This window comes from Sarcophilus harrisii, chromosome 2, assembly GCF_902635505.1.
Source record: "Sarcophilus harrisii chromosome 2, mSarHar1.11, whole genome shotgun sequence".
In the NCBI taxonomy this organism is placed as follows: domain Eukaryota; kingdom Metazoa; phylum Chordata; class Mammalia; order Dasyuromorphia; family Dasyuridae; genus Sarcophilus; species Sarcophilus harrisii.
Genome location: NC_045427.1, coordinates 350,602,426 through 350,626,104, shown reverse-complemented (window position 1 = coordinate 350,626,104; position 23,679 = coordinate 350,602,426). Strand labels below are relative to the sequence as shown.

The following is a 23,679-nucleotide window of genomic DNA, read 5'->3' as shown; positions in this document are numbered from 1 at the left end:
TGTCACTCAGCCAATAGAAGTCAGATATAAGATTTGAATTCAAGTTTTCCTGATTCAAAGACTGGTCCAATATCCACCACAGACTGTCTCTTAGCTCTTTTTATATAGACTCTCCTTATATTTTAAATATCACTGTGTTTATTTACTAACTTCAATTACCCAAATTAGTTTGAAATCAGGAAGAAAAAAATTAATTCTTCATTTCAAGAAACTAAGATAACTCATACATCTTCTCTGCTTTGGAAGCTGAGACATGAGAGATAGTATTTAGGGAAGGGGGATGGGGACAGGGAAGTCTCCAGCTGTAGTCAATGGTCCCAAGCTTGAGCAGATACTATGTAAGTGGCATATAGAGGTTCTTGGGAACACTTTTGCCTTTAACAAGAACTCTCCTAGCTCCTGAGCTGAGCACAATGGCCAAATGTGACGTTTAGTTAAGCTGGCTTCTGGCTCTATCTTATTCCCCCCCAAATACAAATCCAAGCACTAGAGGGACGTTTCAGGTGTTACAAAACTACCAAATAATAAACTAAATTCTCTGTAGGGCAGAAGTCACCGAGAAAAAGGGCAGATTCCATGTGGAACCATATCTGCAACCACATTAGACCCATAGGAATCAGTATAAACTATTTATGGTTTAAGAAAGTTCCTAAGTGTCTTCTGAGCAAGCTTTCACTTCTCATCAAAAGCTTTAGCTGCTCCTCCTTTGGTAGCATGCAGAGCCATAACTAAAAATTGTCTTTATCCCCTGGAGCAGAAAGCTAGTGGGAGCAGTTTCATGGCAAATGTTTTTGCCACTTGTGACATGAGCAGAGAAAGTCCATGTGTGTATATATGTGGCTATGGGTATGGATATATGACTAGTTCTGTTTGGTCCCAGAGCAGAGAATTAGGAGCAAAGGGTGGATGGAGATTTCAGGGAGGCAGTTTTAAAATCCACAGATGGAAAAACTTCCTAACAATTAGAACTGGAAGAATGTGAAAGGGACTGTCTTTAGAGGTAGTGTCCCCACCATTTACAATCTCCAATTGAAGGCTTTTTTTTCTCAGAGGTCTTTCATGACTGGAGATGCTATACATTTGACTAAACTTTGAATCTTTCCTATAGCCTAATGGCATATTTGCACACAGTGGATACTTAATATGTGCTTTCTGATGTGAACTGCCCATCCTCCTGACTATTCCCTCCTTAGACTCCCCATACTAATACATTTCTGATTCTAGTCTCAGCTTGGGACGTTCACCCCACTGTAAACAAAATGCTGGTTTCATCTGAAAGTCAAGTCAGTTAGCTCATGGATGCCCATACCAATCTAGGCAGGAAAAGAGTGGCTGAGGGTGGCTATACCATGGAAAACAAATTATTGCTAAAATTTAACAGGAGCTATTTGGGAAAACCTGAAACCCTGACTCACAGACTGGCAAAAGCCCCAAACCAAGCCTCAAAGCCATTTCCTTGAAGTTAGCACTAACTTGATAGGGGTGGCAGTGATGTATTTTTTTGTTTCACATCACCACCAGGCAGGGTGCAGACTGTGAGTAAATAGGAGCTTGCAGGATGTTAAAACTTACATTCCATGGGGAAGTTGGAGAAGCCGCAAAGGAACTGGCTTAATCAGAAAACTGCTTGGTAAAAAGAATTAGCAATGAAAATCTGGTTTGTGGAGGGACAAGGAAAGCCCATGAAAGGAGAATAAAAACAAGGATTTTTCTAGATCTGATCATGGAGGACTCTGGGTGGAGTTTTATCTGACTCAGCAGCTCAAAATAATTTAGCAGAGCTCTGGCCTCTACCCCTGATCAATGAAGAAATCTATCATCCTGATTGAAAAGCTTGCATTTGGAGACAAGATTGGGTTCAAATACTGACTCAGTCACTTGTTAACTGAATAACTTTGGGAAAGTGACTTCACCACAATGCATCTCAGTTTCCTTATTTGTAAAATGTGGGGAGGGGGAGAGAGGCAGGGTTTAGAGAATCTCAAAGGTCCCTTCTAGCTCTAAATTTTTGATCCTATGATCCTAAGTGATTTGCCCAACATTATGGTAATCAATCAACAAACTTTCATTTGTTGAGTGAAGGGAGCAGAACCAAAAACACTGCACACAATAATAACAAAATTATGTGATCTTGTTATTCAGCTATGATAGACTTGGCTTTTCTCATTAATTGGTAATCCAGAACAATTCCATGGACTGGAGATGGAAAAGCCATCCGCACTCAGAGACAGAACTACAAAGACTGAATGCGGAACAGAGCATGGTATTTTCATTCTTTTTTTTTCCCTTTGGTTTTTCCCTTTTGTTCTGATTTTTCTTTCACAATATGACAAATATGTAAATGTATTCAAAATGATTGTATATGTTTAACTATATTAAATTGTTTTCTGTCTTGGATGAGGGGAAGATAAGGAAAGAAGGTAGAAAAATGGGGACTTAAAATCTTACAAAAATGAATGTTGAAAACTATTTTTACATGTAACTGGAAAAATAAAATTGAGGAAAAAAAACCCACCAAACCAAATTCAAAAAACACCAAACACTAATGCCCTATATTGCTAAACATTGGGCTAGGCCTTGGGGAAAGAAAGGCAAAAATAAGAATTCTTGTCAAATATACAGATGAAATATACTGTGCTTAGAGGGAAGAGGGGATTCTCACTAATTGCTGGTTAAAGAGAAAACCTTTGAAGGAAGTGGTCCTTAAACTGGGCCTTGAACAGAGGACCAAGGAAGCAGAGGAGGTCAGGAGGACCAAGAGGCAGAAGTGAGAAGGGAGAAAAATTCCATGCAAAATCATAGAGGCTGATGATAAAATATTTGATCAACCTCCAGAATTAGTTACAAATAAGCCTAGAGCAAAGTTCAGTACTCTTGCTGCCAAGTCCAGATACTCTGAACTAGATATAAGACTCTATGCAAGGTTCTAGTGATACAAAGATAAATTGATAAAGAATTCCTGCCAGGAAGGAAAAAAGGAGAAAGGATGGAAGGGAGGGAGAGAGGAAAAGGGAAAGAGGAAGGAAGGAAGGAAGGAAGGAAGGAAGGAAGGAAGGAAGGAAGGAAGGAAGGAAGGAAGGAAGGAGAGAAATAGAGGGAGGGAGGGAGGGAGGGGAGAGGGGAGAAGGAAAGAAAGAAGAAAGGAAAAAAGTATTAAGCACCAATTATGTATAAGGGTATTAAACCCTTTACAATAATTATCTCATTTGATCCTTTCAATATGACTTCTGGATCATACAGCTAGCTAAAAAGTGTCTGAAGTTGGATTTGAATTGAGGTCTTCTTGACTCCAGACTCTATGGATTGTTCCTAAAGAAGCCACCAAGCTAATTCCTTCTAAGTGGGAGTGAGAAGGATGACAGAGAAAACACATAAAGTTAGGGGCATATGAAAAATTTTCAGTAAGAAGTAGCACCTTAATTGAGGAAACTTGAAGGAAACTAGAAGTTCTAAGAAATTTAAGTTCAGAGAGAGACAGCTCATGAAAAGGCCTAAAGGAAAGTAAATTCTGAGTTTGGGGAGAAGCAAGAAGGCCTATTAGCTAATAATAAAGGGTGTGTAAAGGGGAGCAATGTGAAATAAGTCTGAAAAGGTAGACTGGACCTAGAATGTGAAGGGCTTTAAATGAAAAGCTAAAGAAATTTTCGTTTTATTCCAAAGGCACTAGGGAGTTCCTGAAAATTCTTCAGCAGGGCAGTGACTCAATGAGATTTTAGGAACCTTTAAGAATCTGTAACAGAATGTAGGCAGTGTAGGTTCTGCCACTGACTCACTGGTGACATTGTCAGAGTGTCAATCTCATTTTTCTCTTTTCAGTCCTTTATTTTCTGCTTTTTCAACAAGGAAGAAAGGATAGAATGGGAACATGAATACTGGGTGGCAGCTCATATTTGCTTTTCCTCCCCTCTGTATTTTTTCTTGATCCAGAACTATGACTTCATTGTAAAGAGGACTCCCAGGAAAGAAATTCCTCCTACTAGGACAGAGGGCAACTTGTCCCGCAATTTTTAATCTTAGAAAGTTGCCCAAAGAGGCAAGGGAGATTCAATTATTTGCTGGCAGTATTACAAACAGTATGTGTAAGAGCCAGGAATAGAACCCAGGCCTTCTTTGAAACTCTGAAAGCTAGTTTATTAGCCATGACCCGATGCCTCTCCCAAACTTTTTTTTAAGCAATTGGGTTAAGGGACTTGCTCAGCTAGTAAGTATCACCCCTGTTAATAAGTAGACTTGGATTTGGGTCCTGATTCTAGGAGAAGTTCACTATCCATTGCTCTATTCATTTCACTTCCTAGCTGCCCTCCAAGCTCTTAACATTAAGTGCCATAGCTGAGCATTTCGATGAATTTATGAAGCAAGTCCAAAATGCTAGATAGATGCGGCCCAGATGCCCAGGATATCCACCTGGGCTGGATCAAGCTGTGCTAGAGAAACACTGGAGCAGGGCCAAAGAGACAGCCTTGGTGTGTTAGCTTGGAACAATAGAACAAAGAAATGTGTTTGTTTAGCACTGACTTAAATCCACTTTAGATTAGAGTCTATAAAATATTTTTTCACCAGGAATGGAAGTCACACCTTCTTACCTTCCTTTTGTTTTTTGTACCTAGCATTCTTTTGAGAAATGATTTGGCCAAATTGTGCCTTAGCTTCCCCACCTGAAAAAAATGGGAAATCCTGGTAGGGAAAAAACTAAACTAAATTAAAAACCTTTACCAAGCTCTCCTCTGGGGACACTTACTTTTGAATGGGACAGGATTGTCTCATCAGAAAGAGAGAGGGACACCTGGGTCCCACAGACACAAGTTACAAACTTATCCAAAGATTATCAAGGAACCTAGAATAGCCAATTCAACGGGAAGCAAATCCTTCATGAATATGAGCAACGGCTTTCAGCAAGACACCAGGTCCTAGCTTCAAGGGCCTCAAGAGTTTTGAGAGAAATGATGAACAAGTTGATTTTAGAAAGGCTTGGAAACATTTACATGAACTAATGCTGAGTGAAACAAGCAGAACCAGGAAAACATTGTACATAGTAAGAGCAAGATTGTGCGATCATCAACTATGACAGATTTGATTCTTCTCCAAGGCAATCCAAAAAAATTTTGGATGAAAAACACTATCTGCATCCAGAGAGAGAATGATGGAGACTGAACATAAATCAACACATGCTATATTCACTTTTTCCTCTTTTTCTTCTATTTTTTTTCTCTCATGATTTTTCCCTTTTATTCTCATTTTTTTCTCCCAACATGATTTATAAGAAAATATGTAAAAAAAATGAATGTACATATATAATACTTTTTTTTGAGAGGAAAAGTGAAATGAAAAGAATGATGAATCCTATCACTTGTCCTCTCTGGCTTTAATTTATTTTTCTGTACAATGAGACACTGGAACTACAAAATTTCTTGTTTATGTCCCAGATTTAAATAAATTCTATTATTTTGCCTGGGTCTGACATTGCCTACATCCGACCAGAGGGACTAAATACAAAACCTTCCCATCCTGGCCACACCCTGCTTCCGGGGTCTAAGCTCTGAAAAGCTCCCATGTGGATGAACTTAAAAGCCAAGCCTCCCCTTTGCTCCCAGAGCAGCTGATTTACACTTTCCCATTTGTGTAATGGGTAGCTTCCTCTGATGTCGATTGAAATCCTAGAGACAATTAAAGTCCTGAACATCTCACCAGCTTCCTCTCCGAGTAACTGTATGCTGAGACAAAGCTCAGCATTCCACTAATATTAGTAAATTGTTTGCTTCAAGAGCCACTTCACTATTTTGGTAGTCTAGCAGCACCCACCCTGTGCCAAAATCCTAAACCCTGCTTGGTCACAGTAAACACATGTGTACATCCAGCACCAGGAGCCTCCGATAAAGCCACAGCCCACATGCCTTTGGAGAGTACTCCTGCCATTAGACATTGTATTAAAGGAAATAAGTGTTGCATGGATCTTAGAAACTGCCTCATTTGCTAGTGACTCCCCCTATAATCTTCCAGTGTTGATCCTTCTTTTAGGAAACAGATGAGCAGCATGAAGTGGACAATGAAGCTCCCGAAGTATTATTCATTTCTCAGTCCATATATGGCCACTTACACTGGGCATAAACTCACAAAGCATAAACTCAGTGTTTGGCTGATCTAAGCTACTTTTAATACAGGCAAGGACAATTTAAATTAAACTTACTATTGGGGAAAATAGAGTGCTGAAGATTTTGTGGATTTGTTGATTCCAAATGGAGCAGAAAATATTCAAGACCTTTGAAACAACCTAATTTCAATCCCCTCACTTGACAGATAAGAAACCAAGGTTGCACAGTTATACAGAAATGGATTTGAATCCAGGTCTTTGTACTCTGTGTTCAGTGCTCTTCCCATAAAACCATATTGCATTCCTCCTTTACTATTGCTTGCTTCCTGCCCTCCGTTTCAGGTTTCCCCAGAGACCGTGACTCTCTGACGGTGTATACAACATTGTAAACCTAAAGACCAAACAGATCATAGCTCAAAGCTGTGTAATTATAATGACAAAGTTTTGGTCTGAGAAAAGTAGAGAAAATGCACCTTCTCTTGGTCTTAGTAACCTCTCACTGATTTCCATTCTGCCATGAGAGATAAGTGTTATAATGAATGGGCTCATCCAGGAGGTAGTGAAAATAAGGTCACAGGAGCAGAGATAGGGAATTCCAGGCCCCTAGGCATACCTGGCTGAGGCCTTCTGGGCCTTACTTTATCAATGATGTCAGAGCCAGTTGCCACTTCTTATCCAGAACTCTTCTCTCTACCACTGCATATAAGTTCAATCATTTGAATCCTCCCTGACACAGAACATTCTTTCTTTTAATGCAAGATCTACCTACCTGAAATCAATTCATTTACTTATGAACCATTGGACCTTCCTGACTTGCCTGATATTTTTTTCCTCTGTGAGTAAATGCAACACTTACAAATCATCTCCATTCTTTTTGGTTACAAAAATAAAGGGCAAAATATACCTCTCTGTGTTGCAGAAGTGGGGGACAATGGATATAAAATACTGCATATATTGCCAGACAAGGTACATGTGTCTGTGTCTATATATCTGTGTGTTTCATCTCTTTCATATTAAATTTTGATTGCTGGGTATTTGAAAGGGAAGGATACATTTGAAAATGATGATGTAAAAACAAAATATCAACAAAAACAAGAGTTTTAAAGATAATTGAGCTAGATTTTGAAGGCTTCCAAATCCCACAAGATTTTTGGAAGTATTTTCATGTTTTTTTAGAGTGAAATAGCTTCTTCCCATGCAATCTTTCCAATGGGGCAAATTCCTAAGATCATACCAGAGTGAGAGCCCTCTAGGCCTTGCATCCCCAACCCAAGTAGTCTGTGAAATTTCTTAGTCTAAATGTTGATGCCTGGAAGGCCAAGGACTCCCCCATGGGCATATCTAGTTTGTGTTGTTTTAACAGATGTCTGTGTTCCTCAGCTCACTCTGCATGAGCAGCTAGGCAAACTTCATCAGCTGCCTTGAAACCTACTCCCCTACACCACAGACCTTTCTGCTAAAGGAGGCTGAAGGGCCCAGACAAGACCGGCACAACAAGCAGCTTGTTTCCAAACTGCATTGTGTGACCCTCACTCAGGCACCCTGGAGCCCTTTACCCTTCCAGCCGGTGTAGATTTCATGAACAATCTTCTGTTTATAGAAAAAGGAAAACTCCATCCTTTCACAGCTGGGTTTTCTCTCGAGGCTGATGGCAGTTTTATGGGCCATTTTATTCCCTCTGTTCCAATGGATTAGGAGCCTACAGAGCTCCAAGGACACAGGATTTTCCCAAAGACAAAGCCTCTACAGCCATCTCCAGCTCTGGGCCACAGTCCAGTCCCTGCCTCTCTCAGAAACAAGGCAAACACTGCCTCCTTCCCACTGCCAGCTCGTAAGGTCAGTGAAGCTGATTAAACAGGAGCTGACATGGAGATGTGAACACCTTCTGCAAATGTGTGACCTGCTCCTGCCCTCCTGAGCAGCTGGGGGTGGGGGTGGGGGTAGGGCTGCGAGGAGGGGGAGGGACAGACGTCGTCTTCCGTGCAGTTGTCCTCACTTAACAGGTCAGGAGAGGAGGCTTCAGATTTCTCACTGCCCTTCGCCCCGCCAGACGGGTAGAGCTGCAGCATCGTCTTCACCAAAACAAGCCGAATCCCACCCTACACAAATGTATTAAGTACCTATTGTGCACGATTTTGTGTTTGGGACTGGAGATCCAAAAAAGAAAAGGGAACAAGGGAAAACGCCCCAGCCTCTGAGGAACTTGCAGAGGGGGAGGAAGAAGAAGAAAGCCCCAACATCAAGTGATTTCCTTAACATAAATTTGTAGCAAAGGATTTCGGGGCACGGACCTACGGATTGTAGGCCCAGTGTTGTTCTGCATCTTCCCCAGTGGAAAATATTCGAAAAGTGACCACTTACATTAGATGATCACCTGTTGCCAAGGCTGCTGCTGGCCCCTTCTCTCTTCCCAACAAGCAGCCCCGGGGAGGGTCACTGTTTCCCCATCGGCCTACCAGCTTCCTCAAGAATCAGGTCCCCTTCTGGTTTCCTTCCCACCACCCACCAGAAGGCCAGTCACCCTGTTGGGCGCTATGATTCTTCTAGTAGCTAAGATTGATTGTGTGAGGGGACTGCACTGTCAGTAAGGCTGTCTGTTCTTCGCAAGAAACAAACTGCCGGCAGACCTCACTCGCCAAGGGCACATTCCTCATCACTTTCTCCCTGGGGTCCCGGAGAGGTCAGGGGGGTGCGTGGTGAGGGAGACGGAGAAGCGTCCAGCCAAATCCGGAGGGAGTTTGGGGGATTAGGGAGGGTACTCCTGTGAACCCGGACCTCAAAGACCCCACGGGTGACAGTTTCGTTCCACTGGGGGTCTAGTTTGGTTAAGACCAAAAAGAGTTGTGACCCCTTTGATCCAATAACGCTTGGTCAGAAAGGCACAGCCTGGGAACTCAAAGTGAGTTCTGTAGGCGTTATAATAGGACCGAGACCGGGACAGAGGCTGCAGACCTCCTTGGCCCCGCAGGGTTGGCGGGTCCGACTGGCTCCGGGGCGGGGCGCAGCGCGGAACAGCGAGCGCCTGGAGCATCGCGCCCAGCGCGGTCCTTAAGATCCGCAGCTAGAAGTTACACCGACCACGGACGGGTGCCGCCTTCCCCCAGTCAGGCGCTAACCGGGCAGAAATCCTGGAAGAGGCTTTTTCGGGACAGAGGCTCAGGGCCAGCGGTGGACACTGGCAGTTTTTCACCTTCCCTCACTACAGCGGCCCCAGCCACAGATCACCGCTCTGTGTTCGTCCCCCATCCCAGCTAGATCTGCAAGTGCCTTTGTCTCGGGACCCTTCCCAGGGATCCCCCTCCTAGAATCCCCCTCCCCAGGATTCCCTCTCGCGGGCCCCGGACTCACCCGGGAGATGGTGAGCGCGGTACTAAAGTCCTTGCCGCCCACCAGGCGGAAGCCCCATGGTGAGGGGCCTTGGAGAGTGACTGTGTGGGGCATGGCGTCTCCGGGGGCCCGGACACCGGGGGGCAGTACACTAGGGGCCGCCGCCGCGATCCCGCCACTGCCGCAGCTGCCGCTGCTGCCTCCGGGGCCCCTTGGTCGGCTCCGGTGCATCCCCTGCTTGCTCCAGCCCCTCCCCTCTCTCCTCCTCCTCCTTCCCTCTCTCCTCTTTCTCTTCCCTCTCCCCCCTCCTTCCTCCAGCCCAGGGAACGCCTCCCTAGCCAGTCACTCCCAAAGCCTTGATTTCAGATTCTGACAGGTCAGACAAAATCCCAGGAAATTTCGGGGAGATTTCCCTCTCCCGCTGGGATAGAAATCAAACTGAGATAGCGGGGTTTCAGAGCTCCCCGAACCTCTCTCAACTCATCTGTCCCAGGACCCACTTCTTTCTCCCTCCCCCATTTCTCCATCACACACACACCCCTTCTAATTTAGTCGGTATTCTAAATGGCAGCCCTGGGATGCCTGGGTTGCCCACCTGCGGGACGCAAGGTTACAAAATACTAGGAAGAAGTCCTGGGCACCTCTTACCCCACAATTCCCCAGCCAAAAAGCCAAGTACCCGCGAGGAACCCGCGACTCCCGGGGGCATCCTTGCTTCACCGCCCTCAGGGGCAGGGGTGCAGATAATCGAAACCTAGATAATCCAGAAACCATTTAAAATGAACATTGCTCAAACAAGTGGTTTCCAGTCTCCGGGAAAGTCTGCATTTTTGGAAAGTAGGAAGTCCAGAGGACAGTGACTAACTCATCAACCCACCCGGCTCCCGCCTGGCATATTTGGATGATTAAAGGCCTTTGAGCTGACAGCTACTTTTATTTGCTCTATTCATCCGGCTGCCTCTCCCCTTTTGCCCCCTCTACCTCCCCACAGCTCGCAATTCTGACTATCCTGTGTAGAAGACAAGAGATAGAGCTGATGCCAGATTCTAAGGGGAATTCCCCAGGAAACTTCAGGTTAGGAAATCCCCTCTTCCCTAGGGAGTTCCACGGGTCATTGTGTTTCCCACCCCACTTCCTCCCATAGGTACTTTTTGCACCCTGGATTAAAAGGACTGGATTCCAAACTGCTCCAAATAGAGGTGGAGAAGTTTAGGACGACGGGACAAAAGGCAGTGCTCTGGGATCTTGGGTGGCTGAGAGTTTTCTGGACATCTTGGGGAAATTGGGAGAGTAGAAATGAAGAGGCTAGGGATGGTCTGGCCACAAGCTTCCTGGTTAAGGGCAGGAATACAGAGTAGGGTAGTAAACATACATGCACACATACGTATGTATATATTGGAGTCATCTAGGTGGCTCAGTGGATAGAGGGCTGGACCTGGAGTCAGGAAGACCCAGTTCAAATCCTACCTCAAAAACTAGCTGTGTGATCCTTGGCAAATCACTTAACCAGTTTACTTTACTCCATTGGAGAAGGAAATGGCAATCCACTCCAGTGTCTTTGCCAGGAAAATCCCATGAACAATATGGTCCATGGAGTCAGGAAGAGTCAGACATGATTCCACAATGTACATATATGTATGTATATGATATCTACATGTATATGATATGATATGTTTAAATTCTATTAAACAAATATTTATTAACAACCTAATGGATATCAGGACTTTTTGCTCTAAGGAACTTACATTCTTTTGGGCAAAAACAGTTTGTACATGGAAAATTAGATACAAGAGAAGTTAGTGTTAGAACAAATGGTTCCTGGAGTAATAAAGAAATTAACTTTCCACTCCTAAGGACAGAAGAAGCATTCATAACTAAATTGACAGAGAGAATCATAAAAGATAAAAGGGACAAATATGATTGTAAAAATGTTTTAAAAAAATTGCATGAACAAACCTAAGTAACTGGGAAATCTTTACATCAAGTTTCTCTGATAGATATCATCTTAGATACAAAAAAAAAAAAAAACGTTTCAAATTGATAAGGCTAAGATCCTTTTCCCAAGGGGGTAATTTGGAAAAGGATATAAATAAGCAGTTTTCAAAGGAAGAAACCTAAGCTATCGACAGCCATTTGGGGAAAAAAATACTCAAATCATTAATATTTAAAGATATGCAACTTAAAGCAACACTAAAGTCCTACTTCACATGTATCAGAATGGCAAAGGTGACCCAAGAGGAAAATGAGTAACTAAGGGGTCTCATTGGTGCACTGTTGGTGGTATTATGATAGGTCTAGTTATTCTTGAAAGCAATTTAGAAATATACCTTCAAAGTTATTAGTCTTTATATTTCCTTTGATCCAATCCCACCACAGGAAAAGGACCTAAATGTACAGACATCTTTAGCATTTTTTTTTAGAAGTATTAACTCCAAATTAGAAACTAAGGGGGAACTTGTTTACCTAGAGAATAGGTAAACAAATTATGTTACATAAGTATAATATACAGATCATATCTTTGATCTTATAATCACCCACAAGAGTTCCACTTCCATGTTCATGAACTCTGAAATTCCCTCTATTTAATCATGTTATATTTTCATCTTTGTCTCTGCCTTACAATACCTCATCCTCACCATGAACTTCAATCCATCAACCTCTCATTTCTTTCCCACATCATCAATACTGGCAACACTTTTTCCTTTTCCATTTTTGTCAGTTAGCAAAGCAGTTTAACTCAACAGTATCCTCTTCTTTCAAAGTCCCTTGTCTCTTATTCTATAAATTATTTTGACCTGTCAAGTACCATCATGCCTTCTCTCTTACTAATATGCTACTGAAGAAAGCTGGAGAAAAATTATGAACGAATTCTGATCTGAATTCACTAAAAATCCTGTTACATAATTTCAACTGGGCCCTCACTGCAAAAAGGTAATTCTTTTTTTAAATCTCTGTAACTGATTCACTATTCTACTTATCATATCGCTTTTCCAGACTTTTTCCATACATACTTAAACTCTCTCTTCCCCCACATTGCCAATTAAAAACCCCTTAGAGTTCCTTATTCTTTCTTCCACTGTCAAGGAAGGGGTGGGATGAATGCAAAGACAAAAAAGAATTAGTCCTTGCCTTAAGGAGCTTACATTCTATTTAGTGGAAATATTTTGCCCATAGAAAATTAGATGTAAGAGCAATTTGTGTTAGGGAACAACAGTTCCAGAGAACATGATAGAAAGGTGGAGTAGAGTAGTAACTAACTAAAATACCCCATTCTTTTTAAAGTTGCTGGGTCCCACAAAAAGGAAAGGTCCTCTGTTCACTCTCATTCATTTATTCCTGTCATAGTGTTCTGGGCATAATTTTGTCAATCATAGAAACCAGAATTCTGTCATCTTGTAGAGTGATTCAGAGAGGAAAATTAGGACCAGAGTTTGTCTTCCCCCATTCTAATTCTTTTCTGCTACTTTTCCTTACCCCAGAAAGGGGTAATCATTTTCCTTAGTTTCTATTGTGGCTCTTCAATTATTTGCTCTCCCTCTCTTTCTGTCTCTTTGCCTCTCTTTTTCTGAATCTCTCTGAATCTGTCTCTCTCTTTCTGTCTTTTTCTCTCTCTTTGTCTATTCTACTGCTTATCTCTCTCCTCTCTTTCTTCTCTTTTCCTTTCTCTGTCTGTCTCTTTCTTTTCTCCGCCCCCATCTCTCTCTCTCTCTCTCTGCCTGTCTGTCTCCCCCCCACCTCTCTATTTGCCTGCCTGAGTGTCTCTCTCCTTCCCTTCCTCCCTCCCTCTCTCTTTCTCTTTCTTTCCCTTCTCTCTTTTCCTTCCCTCCTCTCCCTATACCCCCCTCTCTTTGTCTCTCTGTGTGTGTCTCTGTCTGTCTCTCTGTCTGTCTCTCTCTCCCAGATAGAAATCATAGTTGATAGTGCCTTTTCTAACTATGGAAATCTCTGCATCTTTCCCATACAATCATCTATTGTCCTAGTTCACCAGGTCCATCTGCACAGAAATCAAAACTATATCTCTGGTTCAGTCTAAAATCTCAGAAAGCTACTTTGTGTCTAACGGGGAAACAAAAGGTAAAATTTTACCTGCCCTCATTGACCTTATTCATCCTTTGGAAATGTAATATAAATCTATGATACTATACACTTCCTCCTGGGAAGAAGGAACTTCAGTATCCCAGAAGTCTCAGAGTCCATTCACCTTTCTGGGTGGCACAAAGTTTAATAGCAGCTGTATAACAAATATTTCTTGAATGATTGGTTGGTTTAGAATTGGAAAAGACTTTAGGGGTCATCTAGTATAATCCTTTTATTTTACTAGTAAGAAGTGAACTAACTTGCCCATGAACACACATTCTTATGCTAAATCAAAATCCAGATTTATCCTTAGAGAGTGCTATCAAATCAACCATCCCCAAGCCTTAAGGTAGAAATACTCACACAGGAAGTGCTCTGAAATAATTTGTTAACTCTTATTCTTCCTGAAAACTGTGGGGGATATTATTAACCTTCCTAGGTCTTGGCATCCTAAACTCTAAGAAAGGATCAAGTAAACTTCTTGTTCTCCTGGACAATCTGTCCTGTTCTCACTCCTGGTGGAAAGTAGCCATTAACCAACAAGTTTGTACTTTTCTTACAGCTTTATGTGGAGCTACTGTGAGACAACAGAGAGGGATTAGGAACAGTCCCTTCCTTCAGAGCTCTCCCCCAATATAAGGGAGTTAAAGAAAGAACAGCTCCAGGCCAGGATCTCAGAGAATTCCCAGGTTGGGACATGTGGAGCCAGTTTAGAGGTCAAGGGGAGGTGGATAGATATGACTCTGGAAATAGTGAGAGAATGATATCGAAAAGGTAGGATTTAAAGCTGGGCTAAATCTAGCTGACACTGGGGAAGAGGAGAATGAATGTGTCACACATGGATTAGAGCTAGGAATTCTGAAAGAATTCTAAACTGAAAAACTGGAAACTGAGTGGATGCCCATCAGTTGGAGAATGGCTGAATAAATTATGATATATGGGTGTTATGGAATATTATTGTTCTATAAGAAATGATGAGCAGAATAATTTTAGAAAGGCTTGGAGGAAGTTGCATGAACTGATGCTGAGTGAAGTGAGCAGAACCAGGAGATCATTGTACATGGCAACAAGATTATACAATGATCAATTTTATTGGATGTGGCTCTTTTCAACAATGAGGTGATTCAGACCAGTTCTAGTGATCTTGTGATGAAGAAAGCCATCTGCACCCAGAGAGAGTACTGTGGGAACTGAATGTGGATCACAACATAGGATTTTCACTCTTTTTGTTGTTGCTTGCTTGTATTTTGTTTTCTTTCTCATTTTTTTTCCCATTTTGATCTGATTTTTCTAAAGCAGTATGATATTTATGGAAATATATGTAGAGGAATTGTATATGTTCAACATATACTGGATCACTTACCAACTGGGGGAGAGAGTGGAGGAAGGGAGGAAAAAAATTAGACCACAGGGTTTTGTAGGAGTGAATGTTGAAAATTATCATGAATATATTTTGAAAATAAAAAGCTTTAATAAAAAAAAAAGAATTCTAAGCTCATTGGAGTGGTTTAGGGAAAACAAAGAAGACATTGTGGGGCTTCTTTCCCTGTTCCCCTTTTGTGTCTTTTTCTAGACCTCTGTCATGTCTATATTGCTCTGCCTTTCTCTGCCTCTATCTTTGTCTATATTTTCCCTTCATCCCTCTTGAGCCACTTGACTGTCTAGTAGAGACAGGTGAAGAGAACCTTTCCGGCAGTCTTTCCCAGTTCTCCCTGCTCAATGGCTTAAAGACCTTATCACCAGCTGCTTGCTTTGGCTGAAGAAGGTGTGAGAGGCTCACAGCCAGGAACTGACTTTGAGAAGAATGACTCAATCAATCTTTCATCCTAATCATTTTCTGGCCAAATATATGCTATTTCTGCTCCTGAACCATGGTCAATGAAAGAAAGACCTGGGCAAAGTCAGTTTCCCAGAGTCAGTGAAATAAGCTTGTGCCCTCAGAGTGCCCTTGTTTCTGCAGTAATGGATGGGGGAAATGCCACTGAACTGGGTTGCCAGAGTTCCTCCCTCTTCTTCCCTCTGGAAGTCATAGCAGTTTATGTGTAGATTGGCTGTACAATGGGGTATTCCTGGAAACTGCCTGACCAGTTCCTCATAAGAAGTCCTGGATAGGGAATTAGTGAAGGGAATATCCATGCTGATGGAATCACAGATCCTTGAATCTGAAATACAAAGTGCTGTGTGTGATTCAAAGAAATAAAAATCATTTTTGCCTAATGAATTCCCTGGAGAGGATAACATTTGAGCTAAGCCTTGAAGATTGGATCTGTATGTCAGTAAATATTGGATAATAATACAAACCTTTTAACAAATTATTTTTTGGAGAGAGGAAGATTTCATTGATGTAAGGAATTTCAAGGGAAGAAACTCCTTTTATAAAGCAGATTCATCAATTGCTATGCAATTTATTGTCTTAGAGAGTTACCCGAGGACCATGAAATTAAATGCTTTAGCCAGGATTACAATCAGCTGCCTCTTCCCTTTCTTCCCTCCTTTTTCCTGTCTTTTCCTCTTCCTCTCCCCACCCAACTCCTTTATCCAAGCCCAAAAGGTATTAAAGGAGTGTAACACTCTAATAGTGACTTTTCTCAAGTAAGAAGTAGTACTCCTCTAGATTACTTCCCCAATTACTACTGAATTTGGCAAGCCAGGACACCAGAAAAAGGATTCACTACTACTCTCCTCCAAGTTCTAAAGGAAAACCTTGAGGGACTTAGATTTTTCTTATACTCATGAGCTTCCCTGTCTTGCTTCCCCTGATTATTAGACAGACTTAATTAGCTTTTAGAAGAGGCATTTAGTAAGCAGGTATAGTCAGGATCACTGATACAGAAACAATCCTTTCAAATTTGAGGCACATTCTTCCCTTGCACATACAAGGTCCCAAATTTAAAGTAAGATAATAGTGAAACACACATGTAGGGAACCTGTAAGAAAAAAGGGTGACTCTTTCCTTTATGAAATCCTCATGAAGTTCTCCTTAGGTGTAGCTCTTCTGGGCTCTAAGGGTTGAGCTCTTATAGAATTTAAAAGCAGCCTTTTCTTGATATGTCAAGTTTGTGCTTGGTATGTTTCTCAGCTCCTAATACAGATACTACTGAAGGTCACTACTACTCTGGGGACACTATTACTCACACCTTGAGAAGTTCACAAGACCAATATTTAGTCAATAGGAGGCAAGAGAGAAAGGTGAGAAACATACTTCCCCAAAAGCAATTCCATCACAGAAGTCCTTCCTTGCTATATTCAATCACCTTTCAACTGACTCAGCCCTGGAAGAGCTTACTGTTTTTATAAATAACCCTATAGAACATAATTGATTCTCTTTGGAGAGTCACAAAACATGTGTTATGTAATATCACATCATATATTCTCATTCAGGAACCCAAAACTCTTATGATTCTTTCCATTTCATTAAGGAATTATTCATACTTAGCTTAGTTTTCATTGATTGATTCAATTGAGATATCGGAGTTTTCTGTGATCATTTAATTGGAGTGAGGTGAAAATACCCTCACAAAAGCAAATTTCCTCTTTGTAATGAGAACTGGATTAGGTGCTGGGCAAAGGGAAGCACCACCAGTTCCTACTCCAGAAAGTTGATGAGTTGAAATACATCATATTGACACATGTAACAAACAGACAAAACAGGACCACTTCCCACACAAAGTAGAGATCCCTGGGTCAGGAGCCCTGGATCTGTTACTAGGAACAATTTTGGGTGCATTTCTTTTCTGTTTCCCCTTCTCTAAAATGGGAAGAGGGGAAAGTGAATTTGATTTTTAACAGCTTTCCTGGCTCTAAAATGCATTGGGGGTTTTAAATATACTGTTATAGTAAATAAAACGTAAATGTTACTGTGGTTTTGAGAATGAGGGAGAGTACCCAGAATTTGGTGATCGAGATAAGGAGAAAAGGAGAAAGGAGAGCCAGTTCTCAGCAGATTTGTTGAAGAGAAAAAAAGGTCCCCATCCTCTAATTCTATTTCTCCATGACTTGTTCACCCTATCACTGGCTGATTTCAGATGATTCTCAGTTATCTTTGTATTCACGGACAATCCAAAAAAGAAGGCTTTCAGTGATGATCCCCAAATGGTTCATCTGTCCCTGGTGACTTTACTCCTCCATGAGTAACTAAAGAAATATAGGAGTCAGCCTTCTAGCTTTAAGTAAATATGGTTGGGATTGAATCTGCTACAAAATTACTTTAGAAGTCCTCCCTAATCATGGTGAGACTCTTTGCTCTTCTAACATACTTTATTTGGGTAACTTGCCTGGAGTAAACTGGTTGAGAAAGTGTGATGGTGCCAAAGAGTTTATATATTTTTAAAATTTTATTTTTTGAATTACATATAAAAACAATTTTTAGCATTTATTTTTTTAAATTTTGAATTTCAAATTCTTTCCCTCCCTCCCTCTTTGTCTTCCTTCTTTCCTCCTTCCCCCCTCCCACTGAGGAGGCAAGTAATTTAACATAGGTTATATATGTGTAGTCATTACATGTGATTCTTTTTTTTTTTTTTTTTGAGATTCTAAGTGACTTGCCCAGGGTCACACAACTAGAAATAAGTGTTAAGTGTCTGACATAAAATTTAAACTTAGGTCCTCCTGACTCCAGGGCTGGTGCTCTATCCACTGTGCCATTTAGCTACCCCACTGCATATGATTCTTATGGAAGAAATGCTCATTTTGTTCCAAATAATTGAGAAAGAGTATAATTTGGCTTGAGGCATAGCTTACATTATATGAGAAGTGGAGAGGCCAAAGAGTGCTCTCTTTTGAAAAGTAGCTTGTTGTTGAGAATGGAAATTGCCTGCCAAGTCCCTTGTAAGAAGCAATAGTGGGCATATGCCATAATAAATTCAAAATGGGTATGTGATTTTGATATTAAAGATCCTATCATTAAAAAATTGGAAGAAGAGCAGCTAATAGAATTTTTACAACTATTAATGGTAAGTAAGTTCTTAATCAAACAAGGGACAGAAGCAATTACAAAAGATAAATACTTTTATTAATGTGAAATTGAAAAGCTTCTAAACAAACATAATTGATCTATCTGGTCAAGTGGAAAAAAATATTGGTATCAAATTTCTTGGATAAAGGCTTGACATTCAATATATATAGACAAAAGAAATTTATAACTAAAAGCTATTCCTTAATAGATAGTAGTCATTTATTTTAAAAAATCCCCACATACATCAAAATATGCATAGTACCATGCTTTTGTAGAAAGAAGAATTGGAAACAAAGTAAATGCCCACTGATTAACACATTGTAGTACATGAATGTATTAAAATATTACTGTGCTATGAAGAAATGACAAATATGATGAATACAGAGAAGCATGGAAAGATTTATGAGAATTAATATAGAGTGAAGGTAGAGCTAATAAGCAATGGAAGATAGAATCACAATGGAATACTAGGAAATACTACCTCTCCTCCTCCTCCTCCCCCTTATAATAAAGTAACTGTTCCAAACATATCTAAAAATGTGTTTTTAGCCTAGTTGGAAAATCCAAGAAAAAAATCACATTGAGTCTTTTTCCAACCAAGATTAGAATAGGGAGACAGAGAGATCTGTGGACACTAGGGATTGGGTCTGGCCAGGAGCAGCTATATTGGAGAATTCTAGTCCAGAGAAAAGTCATGTCCCCAAAAAAGAAGAGGTCCCAGATTCAGCAGAAAGGGGCTTAAATTTGCCTGCAGAGTGGGAACAAGTACCACGTAGGAAGTGTTTGCTCATTACCTAGTTTCTGTTCCCATTTTCTCAATCCAGATCAGGGATGAATTAAAGAAGAAACCTGTGCTCAAGGGTGATGTACCAGCATAAGGAGTAGATACAGCAAACAATAAGTTGAGAAGAAAACAGCAGTCATAAAAATAGTAATTCTACAAATGAGGTGCAGAGGAAGAATAGATACAGAGCCATTAGAGGGGGAAATAGTTCTGAAAACCTACTCACATCATGAATGGATTAAATAGGCAACACTACATATATATCACGAAGGGTATAACACTCTTCAAAATCTCTAAAGAAATAAAGGGAGAGAGGGATGGGCAGACCAGGAAGCATAGGGTGTGGGAAGAAGACAAGGGAGGGATCCATGGGTGGGGGGAAGTTAAGTAATAGCAAGGCAAATTAGGAGCAGAATTAAAGCAATGAGTCAGGAGGAATAGGAAAGATATATGTGTATGGGAGAGGGGGGGATGAGATGTGTGTGTCTATGTATGGGTGTGTATGTATTTATATATGTAAACATAAATATATTCTTTCTTAACTACTAGCCTACTTGGGGGATGATGGCAGGAGATGAAAGGGGGAAAAAGAATAAAGTAAAAAAGGTGAGCAACAGAGAACAAAAGAACAATTTGCAATGAAGTAAAGAAAAGATGGACACTCATAAATATAATTTCTTTTACTAATAGTTATACTTTCTTGATCTGGTGATTTGTTATTATATATTTTGAATCCTCCCTGATGTTCTGCTGGATACATGTCAATGTTCTTTTTCATTTTGTATTGCTTTTCAGTTTTCCTTTTTTCTTATTCTGTTTTTTTAAAATAAAACAAATAAAAATATTTTTTTAAAAAAAGAAAGCAGTTGCTATGTAGCTTGAATCCCAGAGTTGAAGCTGGATTTCTGCTTAAGATTCCAGTCAAGTTGGAACTCTGCAAGGAAATAACCAGAGCATATATCCCAGGTCAAAGAGAAGTCTACAGTTGTGTCACTCTAAATAATTAGAGATTCCCAGATGGCTTATAATGACTGAGTCCCACAACAGACAGTCTGTTATAATAAGCTTGGTGCTCAGACTAAGATCAGGAACTTGCAGAGCTCAGACCAGGAGGCTAATGATAAGACTTTGCCCTGGCTCATACCATTTGGGGAGCACTGAAAGCTTGCAGGTGCTCAGTCTGAGCCATCCCTAACATTCTGGAATGACATAATACTCAATACCCCAAGAAAGTAGCATCAGGACTAGCCCAGACATTCTCTCCAGAAATGTACAGAGTTTGACCTTGAACTTAATGTCTGAAATCAAGAAGTAGGCTAGAAGAATGAATAATAAAACAAGCAAAAGAAACCAAATTTCACCATAAAAAGCCATCATATTGAGTATAGATGATTAAGACACAAACTCAAAAGAAGGGGATGACTCCAGTTAGTGACACAATAAGCATTTATTATGTACCAACTATGTAACAGGCACTGTGCTATGTATTGGGGATACAAAGAAAGACAATAGACAACCCTTGCTCTCAAGAAGGTTTAACAAGGGAGATATGAAATATCTGTTTAGGGAGAGGGAAGTTGGAGGTAAGAAGAAGGGGTTGAGATTGTGAAATACCATGAGTACCATACAGAGAATTTTATATTTGATCATAGAAGTGATAGGGAACCACTAAAGTTTATTTTCTAGAGAGGTGACAGTCAGATTTGTCCTTTAGGAATACCAATTTGACAGCTGAATAAAGGATAAAACAGAGTGAGGAGAGCCTTTAGGCAGAGAACATGGCAACAGATACATTATAATCAAAATCCAGAAGTTCAGGTTAAACAAAAATATTGCAAATAACAAGAAAGAATTCAAGTATCAGTTTATCACGGTCAGAATGACACATGATTTAGAAGCCATCACCTTGTGGTATAGAAGAGCTTAGAACATGATATTCCAGAAGGCAAAAGATACAGATTTTTAATCAAGAATAACCATGTCCATTAAAACTGAGCATTCTTCTGTGGAGGGGGTGGGGAATATGAATTTTATTATGAAAAAGAGAACTTCCAAGCATTATTGATGAAAAGATCAGAGGAAACACAAGGCAAGAAGAATAAAAAGGCAAATAAAAAAGGATAATTGTAAAGCAATAAGTAAGGATCAACTGCTTACAATATAAAATGAGAAGGTAATATGTATGCCTTCTGAACTTTATCATTATCATGAATCTTCGAGGAAATCAATTAAACAGGTCTGGAGTGGCTCTTAATGATCTTTAAAAAAGAAGGAAAATAGTGGAGAAGAGGACCATCTTTGGAGTGGAGGATAAAGAAGAGGAAGGTTAAGGAAAATTATTTCACCTAATCTGTGTGCACAAATGGAAGTCTTGTGTGCACAAATGGAAGTCTATGCAAACAGAATTGAATCTTACTCTCCTTTGAAATGATCAAAGGATGGAAGAATGCACACACACACACACACACACACACACACTCTCTCATTCCATAATTGACTGAATTGGAAATAGGAAGTGGATTGGGATACATATTACCTCCAGGGCCACAGAGAAGCATGCTAATGGTAGCCTGGGGGTCTAAAGCAAAGGACAAGGATTTTTCTATATAAGATCATAAGGTCTAAGTATAACAACATCTGGAGAGGCTCTCTCTGGACCACTAAAGAGAGGAAATGCTCTCAGAATCAGGAGGAAGCATATCCCTCTTGATAGCAGCAACCAAAGGAAAAGGCCACAATTGCCCTATTCTAGATATAGCTGGGAAGAAGTGTCATTTTAAGGAAATTTTAATATTTTATTTGATTCAATGCTATGCCAGAATCTGGGATAATATTCCCACTGGAACAGAAAGATTTAGGAGAAAATCTCTCCTCTAGACTCCATATTTATCAAGTTTCATTTTGTTTGTTTTGTTTTTTTTTAAGGGAAGGAGATGATGAACAGCAAACTACATATATTTTCTACAAGTGACTTAATTATGATAATAACCTGAACATTCCCCAAAGTTATTCATACTTTTAGCAGGAAGAGACCTTTTAATAATATCTATTCTGTCTCCAATGTTATGATAGTACATCAAGGACAATACATCAAAGACATTACATCTACTTTTCTGAACTTCCTCATAGAGATTTATCCCAGACAGTGACACCCTGGTTATTTCCCACTCCCATTAACAGCTTCTTTTAAAAAAATAAATTTTACTGGTATCATTTGCTTTTACATCTCCTAAATTTCCCCTTTCATCCCCTTCTTTCATCCTTCTCAAAGAGCCATTTTATATAAAACAGAATGCTTTGATGAATATGGAAATGTTTAGAAGAATTGACCATGTTTTATATCAGATTGTTTGCTATCTAGGGGAGGAGGAAGGGGAGGAAAGAGAGAAAATTTGTAACACAAGGTTTTGCCAAGATGAATGTTGAAAATTATCTTTGCATGTATTTGGAACATAAAATATTATTAAAAATAAATAATTTTTAAAAAGAATGCTTTTTTAAAGAAAAAAGACAAATTGATCAATATTTTCCCTCCTCAAATTAAATATTTCACTCTCATAAACCTTCCATTTCTGCAAAGGAGTGAAAGGTGGTGTCTTCTACCTCTTCTTTGTAATACTTGTTCTTTGTAATTTTACAACATTCATTTTCAGGAATCCTCTCTTAAGGCAATTGGGTGATATTGTTTCAACCATAGAAAGAAAAAAAGTACTGGAGTCCCATAGTTCCTATGCAGAGAATCCTGTTCTCCCTGGTCCTCTTCCTGAAATCCTGTAGCTCTTTGTCTTCTCTGATGCTTCTTCATCAGGCTTTAGCTGACTGCATCTCAGTTCAGGAATTTGTCAGCTCATCTTTGGCATCTTCAACCCTTTTTGGTTACTCATTTTTCTTATAGAAAAACTACAAGCTCTGGAGACCTGTGGAAATCCCCTCTGCCTGACTCCCTCTCCCCACAAAAAATCACATAAACCCATCACACACACACACACACACACACACACACACACAGAAAGAGAGACAGAGAGAGAGAGAGAGAGAGAGAGAGAGAGAGAGAGAGAGAGAGAGAGAGAGAGAGCAAAAACAAAAACAAAAACCCAACAGTTTTTCTTTTCCCTGGTTGTCTCTGGGAAAGACTCACCCGTGAAACCAGATACCATTTTCCCATTTTTATTTACTTTCGTTTTTTCACTCTTTATCCAAGATTCTGCACTCAGGGCATTTGGTTTCTTTTTGACTCAATTTTAAAGGTAGGATAAATCATTCTGTGCATAGAATCATCCAAAGGACTCTGAAAAGGGACCCTGGGAGCCTCTATTCTTCAGCTGAAGGGCTAACACATTCCTTCTTCTTGGTGTGTGGGTATGTGTCAGCTTGTACCCTATTGCTATCAGAATCTTTCAGAAGATCTGAGATTGGTAGTCAGTCCATCACTCCTACTGAGCACCATAG

The 23,679-nt window shown here is 40.3% G+C and overlaps 1 protein-coding gene across 3 annotated transcripts in view; it reads right to left on the bottom strand.

The window, feature by feature from the left end:
* Positions 1 to 9,683, bottom strand: part of PDLIM4 (PDZ and LIM domain 4) — a 100,382-nt gene extending 90,699 nt beyond the window's left edge. For 2 of the 3 annotated variants that reach the window (XM_031953097.1, XM_003756489.4), the window contains exon 1: positions 9,437 to 9,683. In XM_031953097.1, the coding sequence (XP_031808957.1) occupies positions 9,437 to 9,646 (210 nt within the window). In that variant the 5' untranslated portion in view covers positions 9,647 to 9,683. The remainder of the gene's footprint in view (positions 1 to 9,436) is intronic. The other variant, XM_012549808.3, reaches the window with a different exon arrangement.
* Positions 9,684 to 23,679: the final 13,996 nt, after the last annotated feature.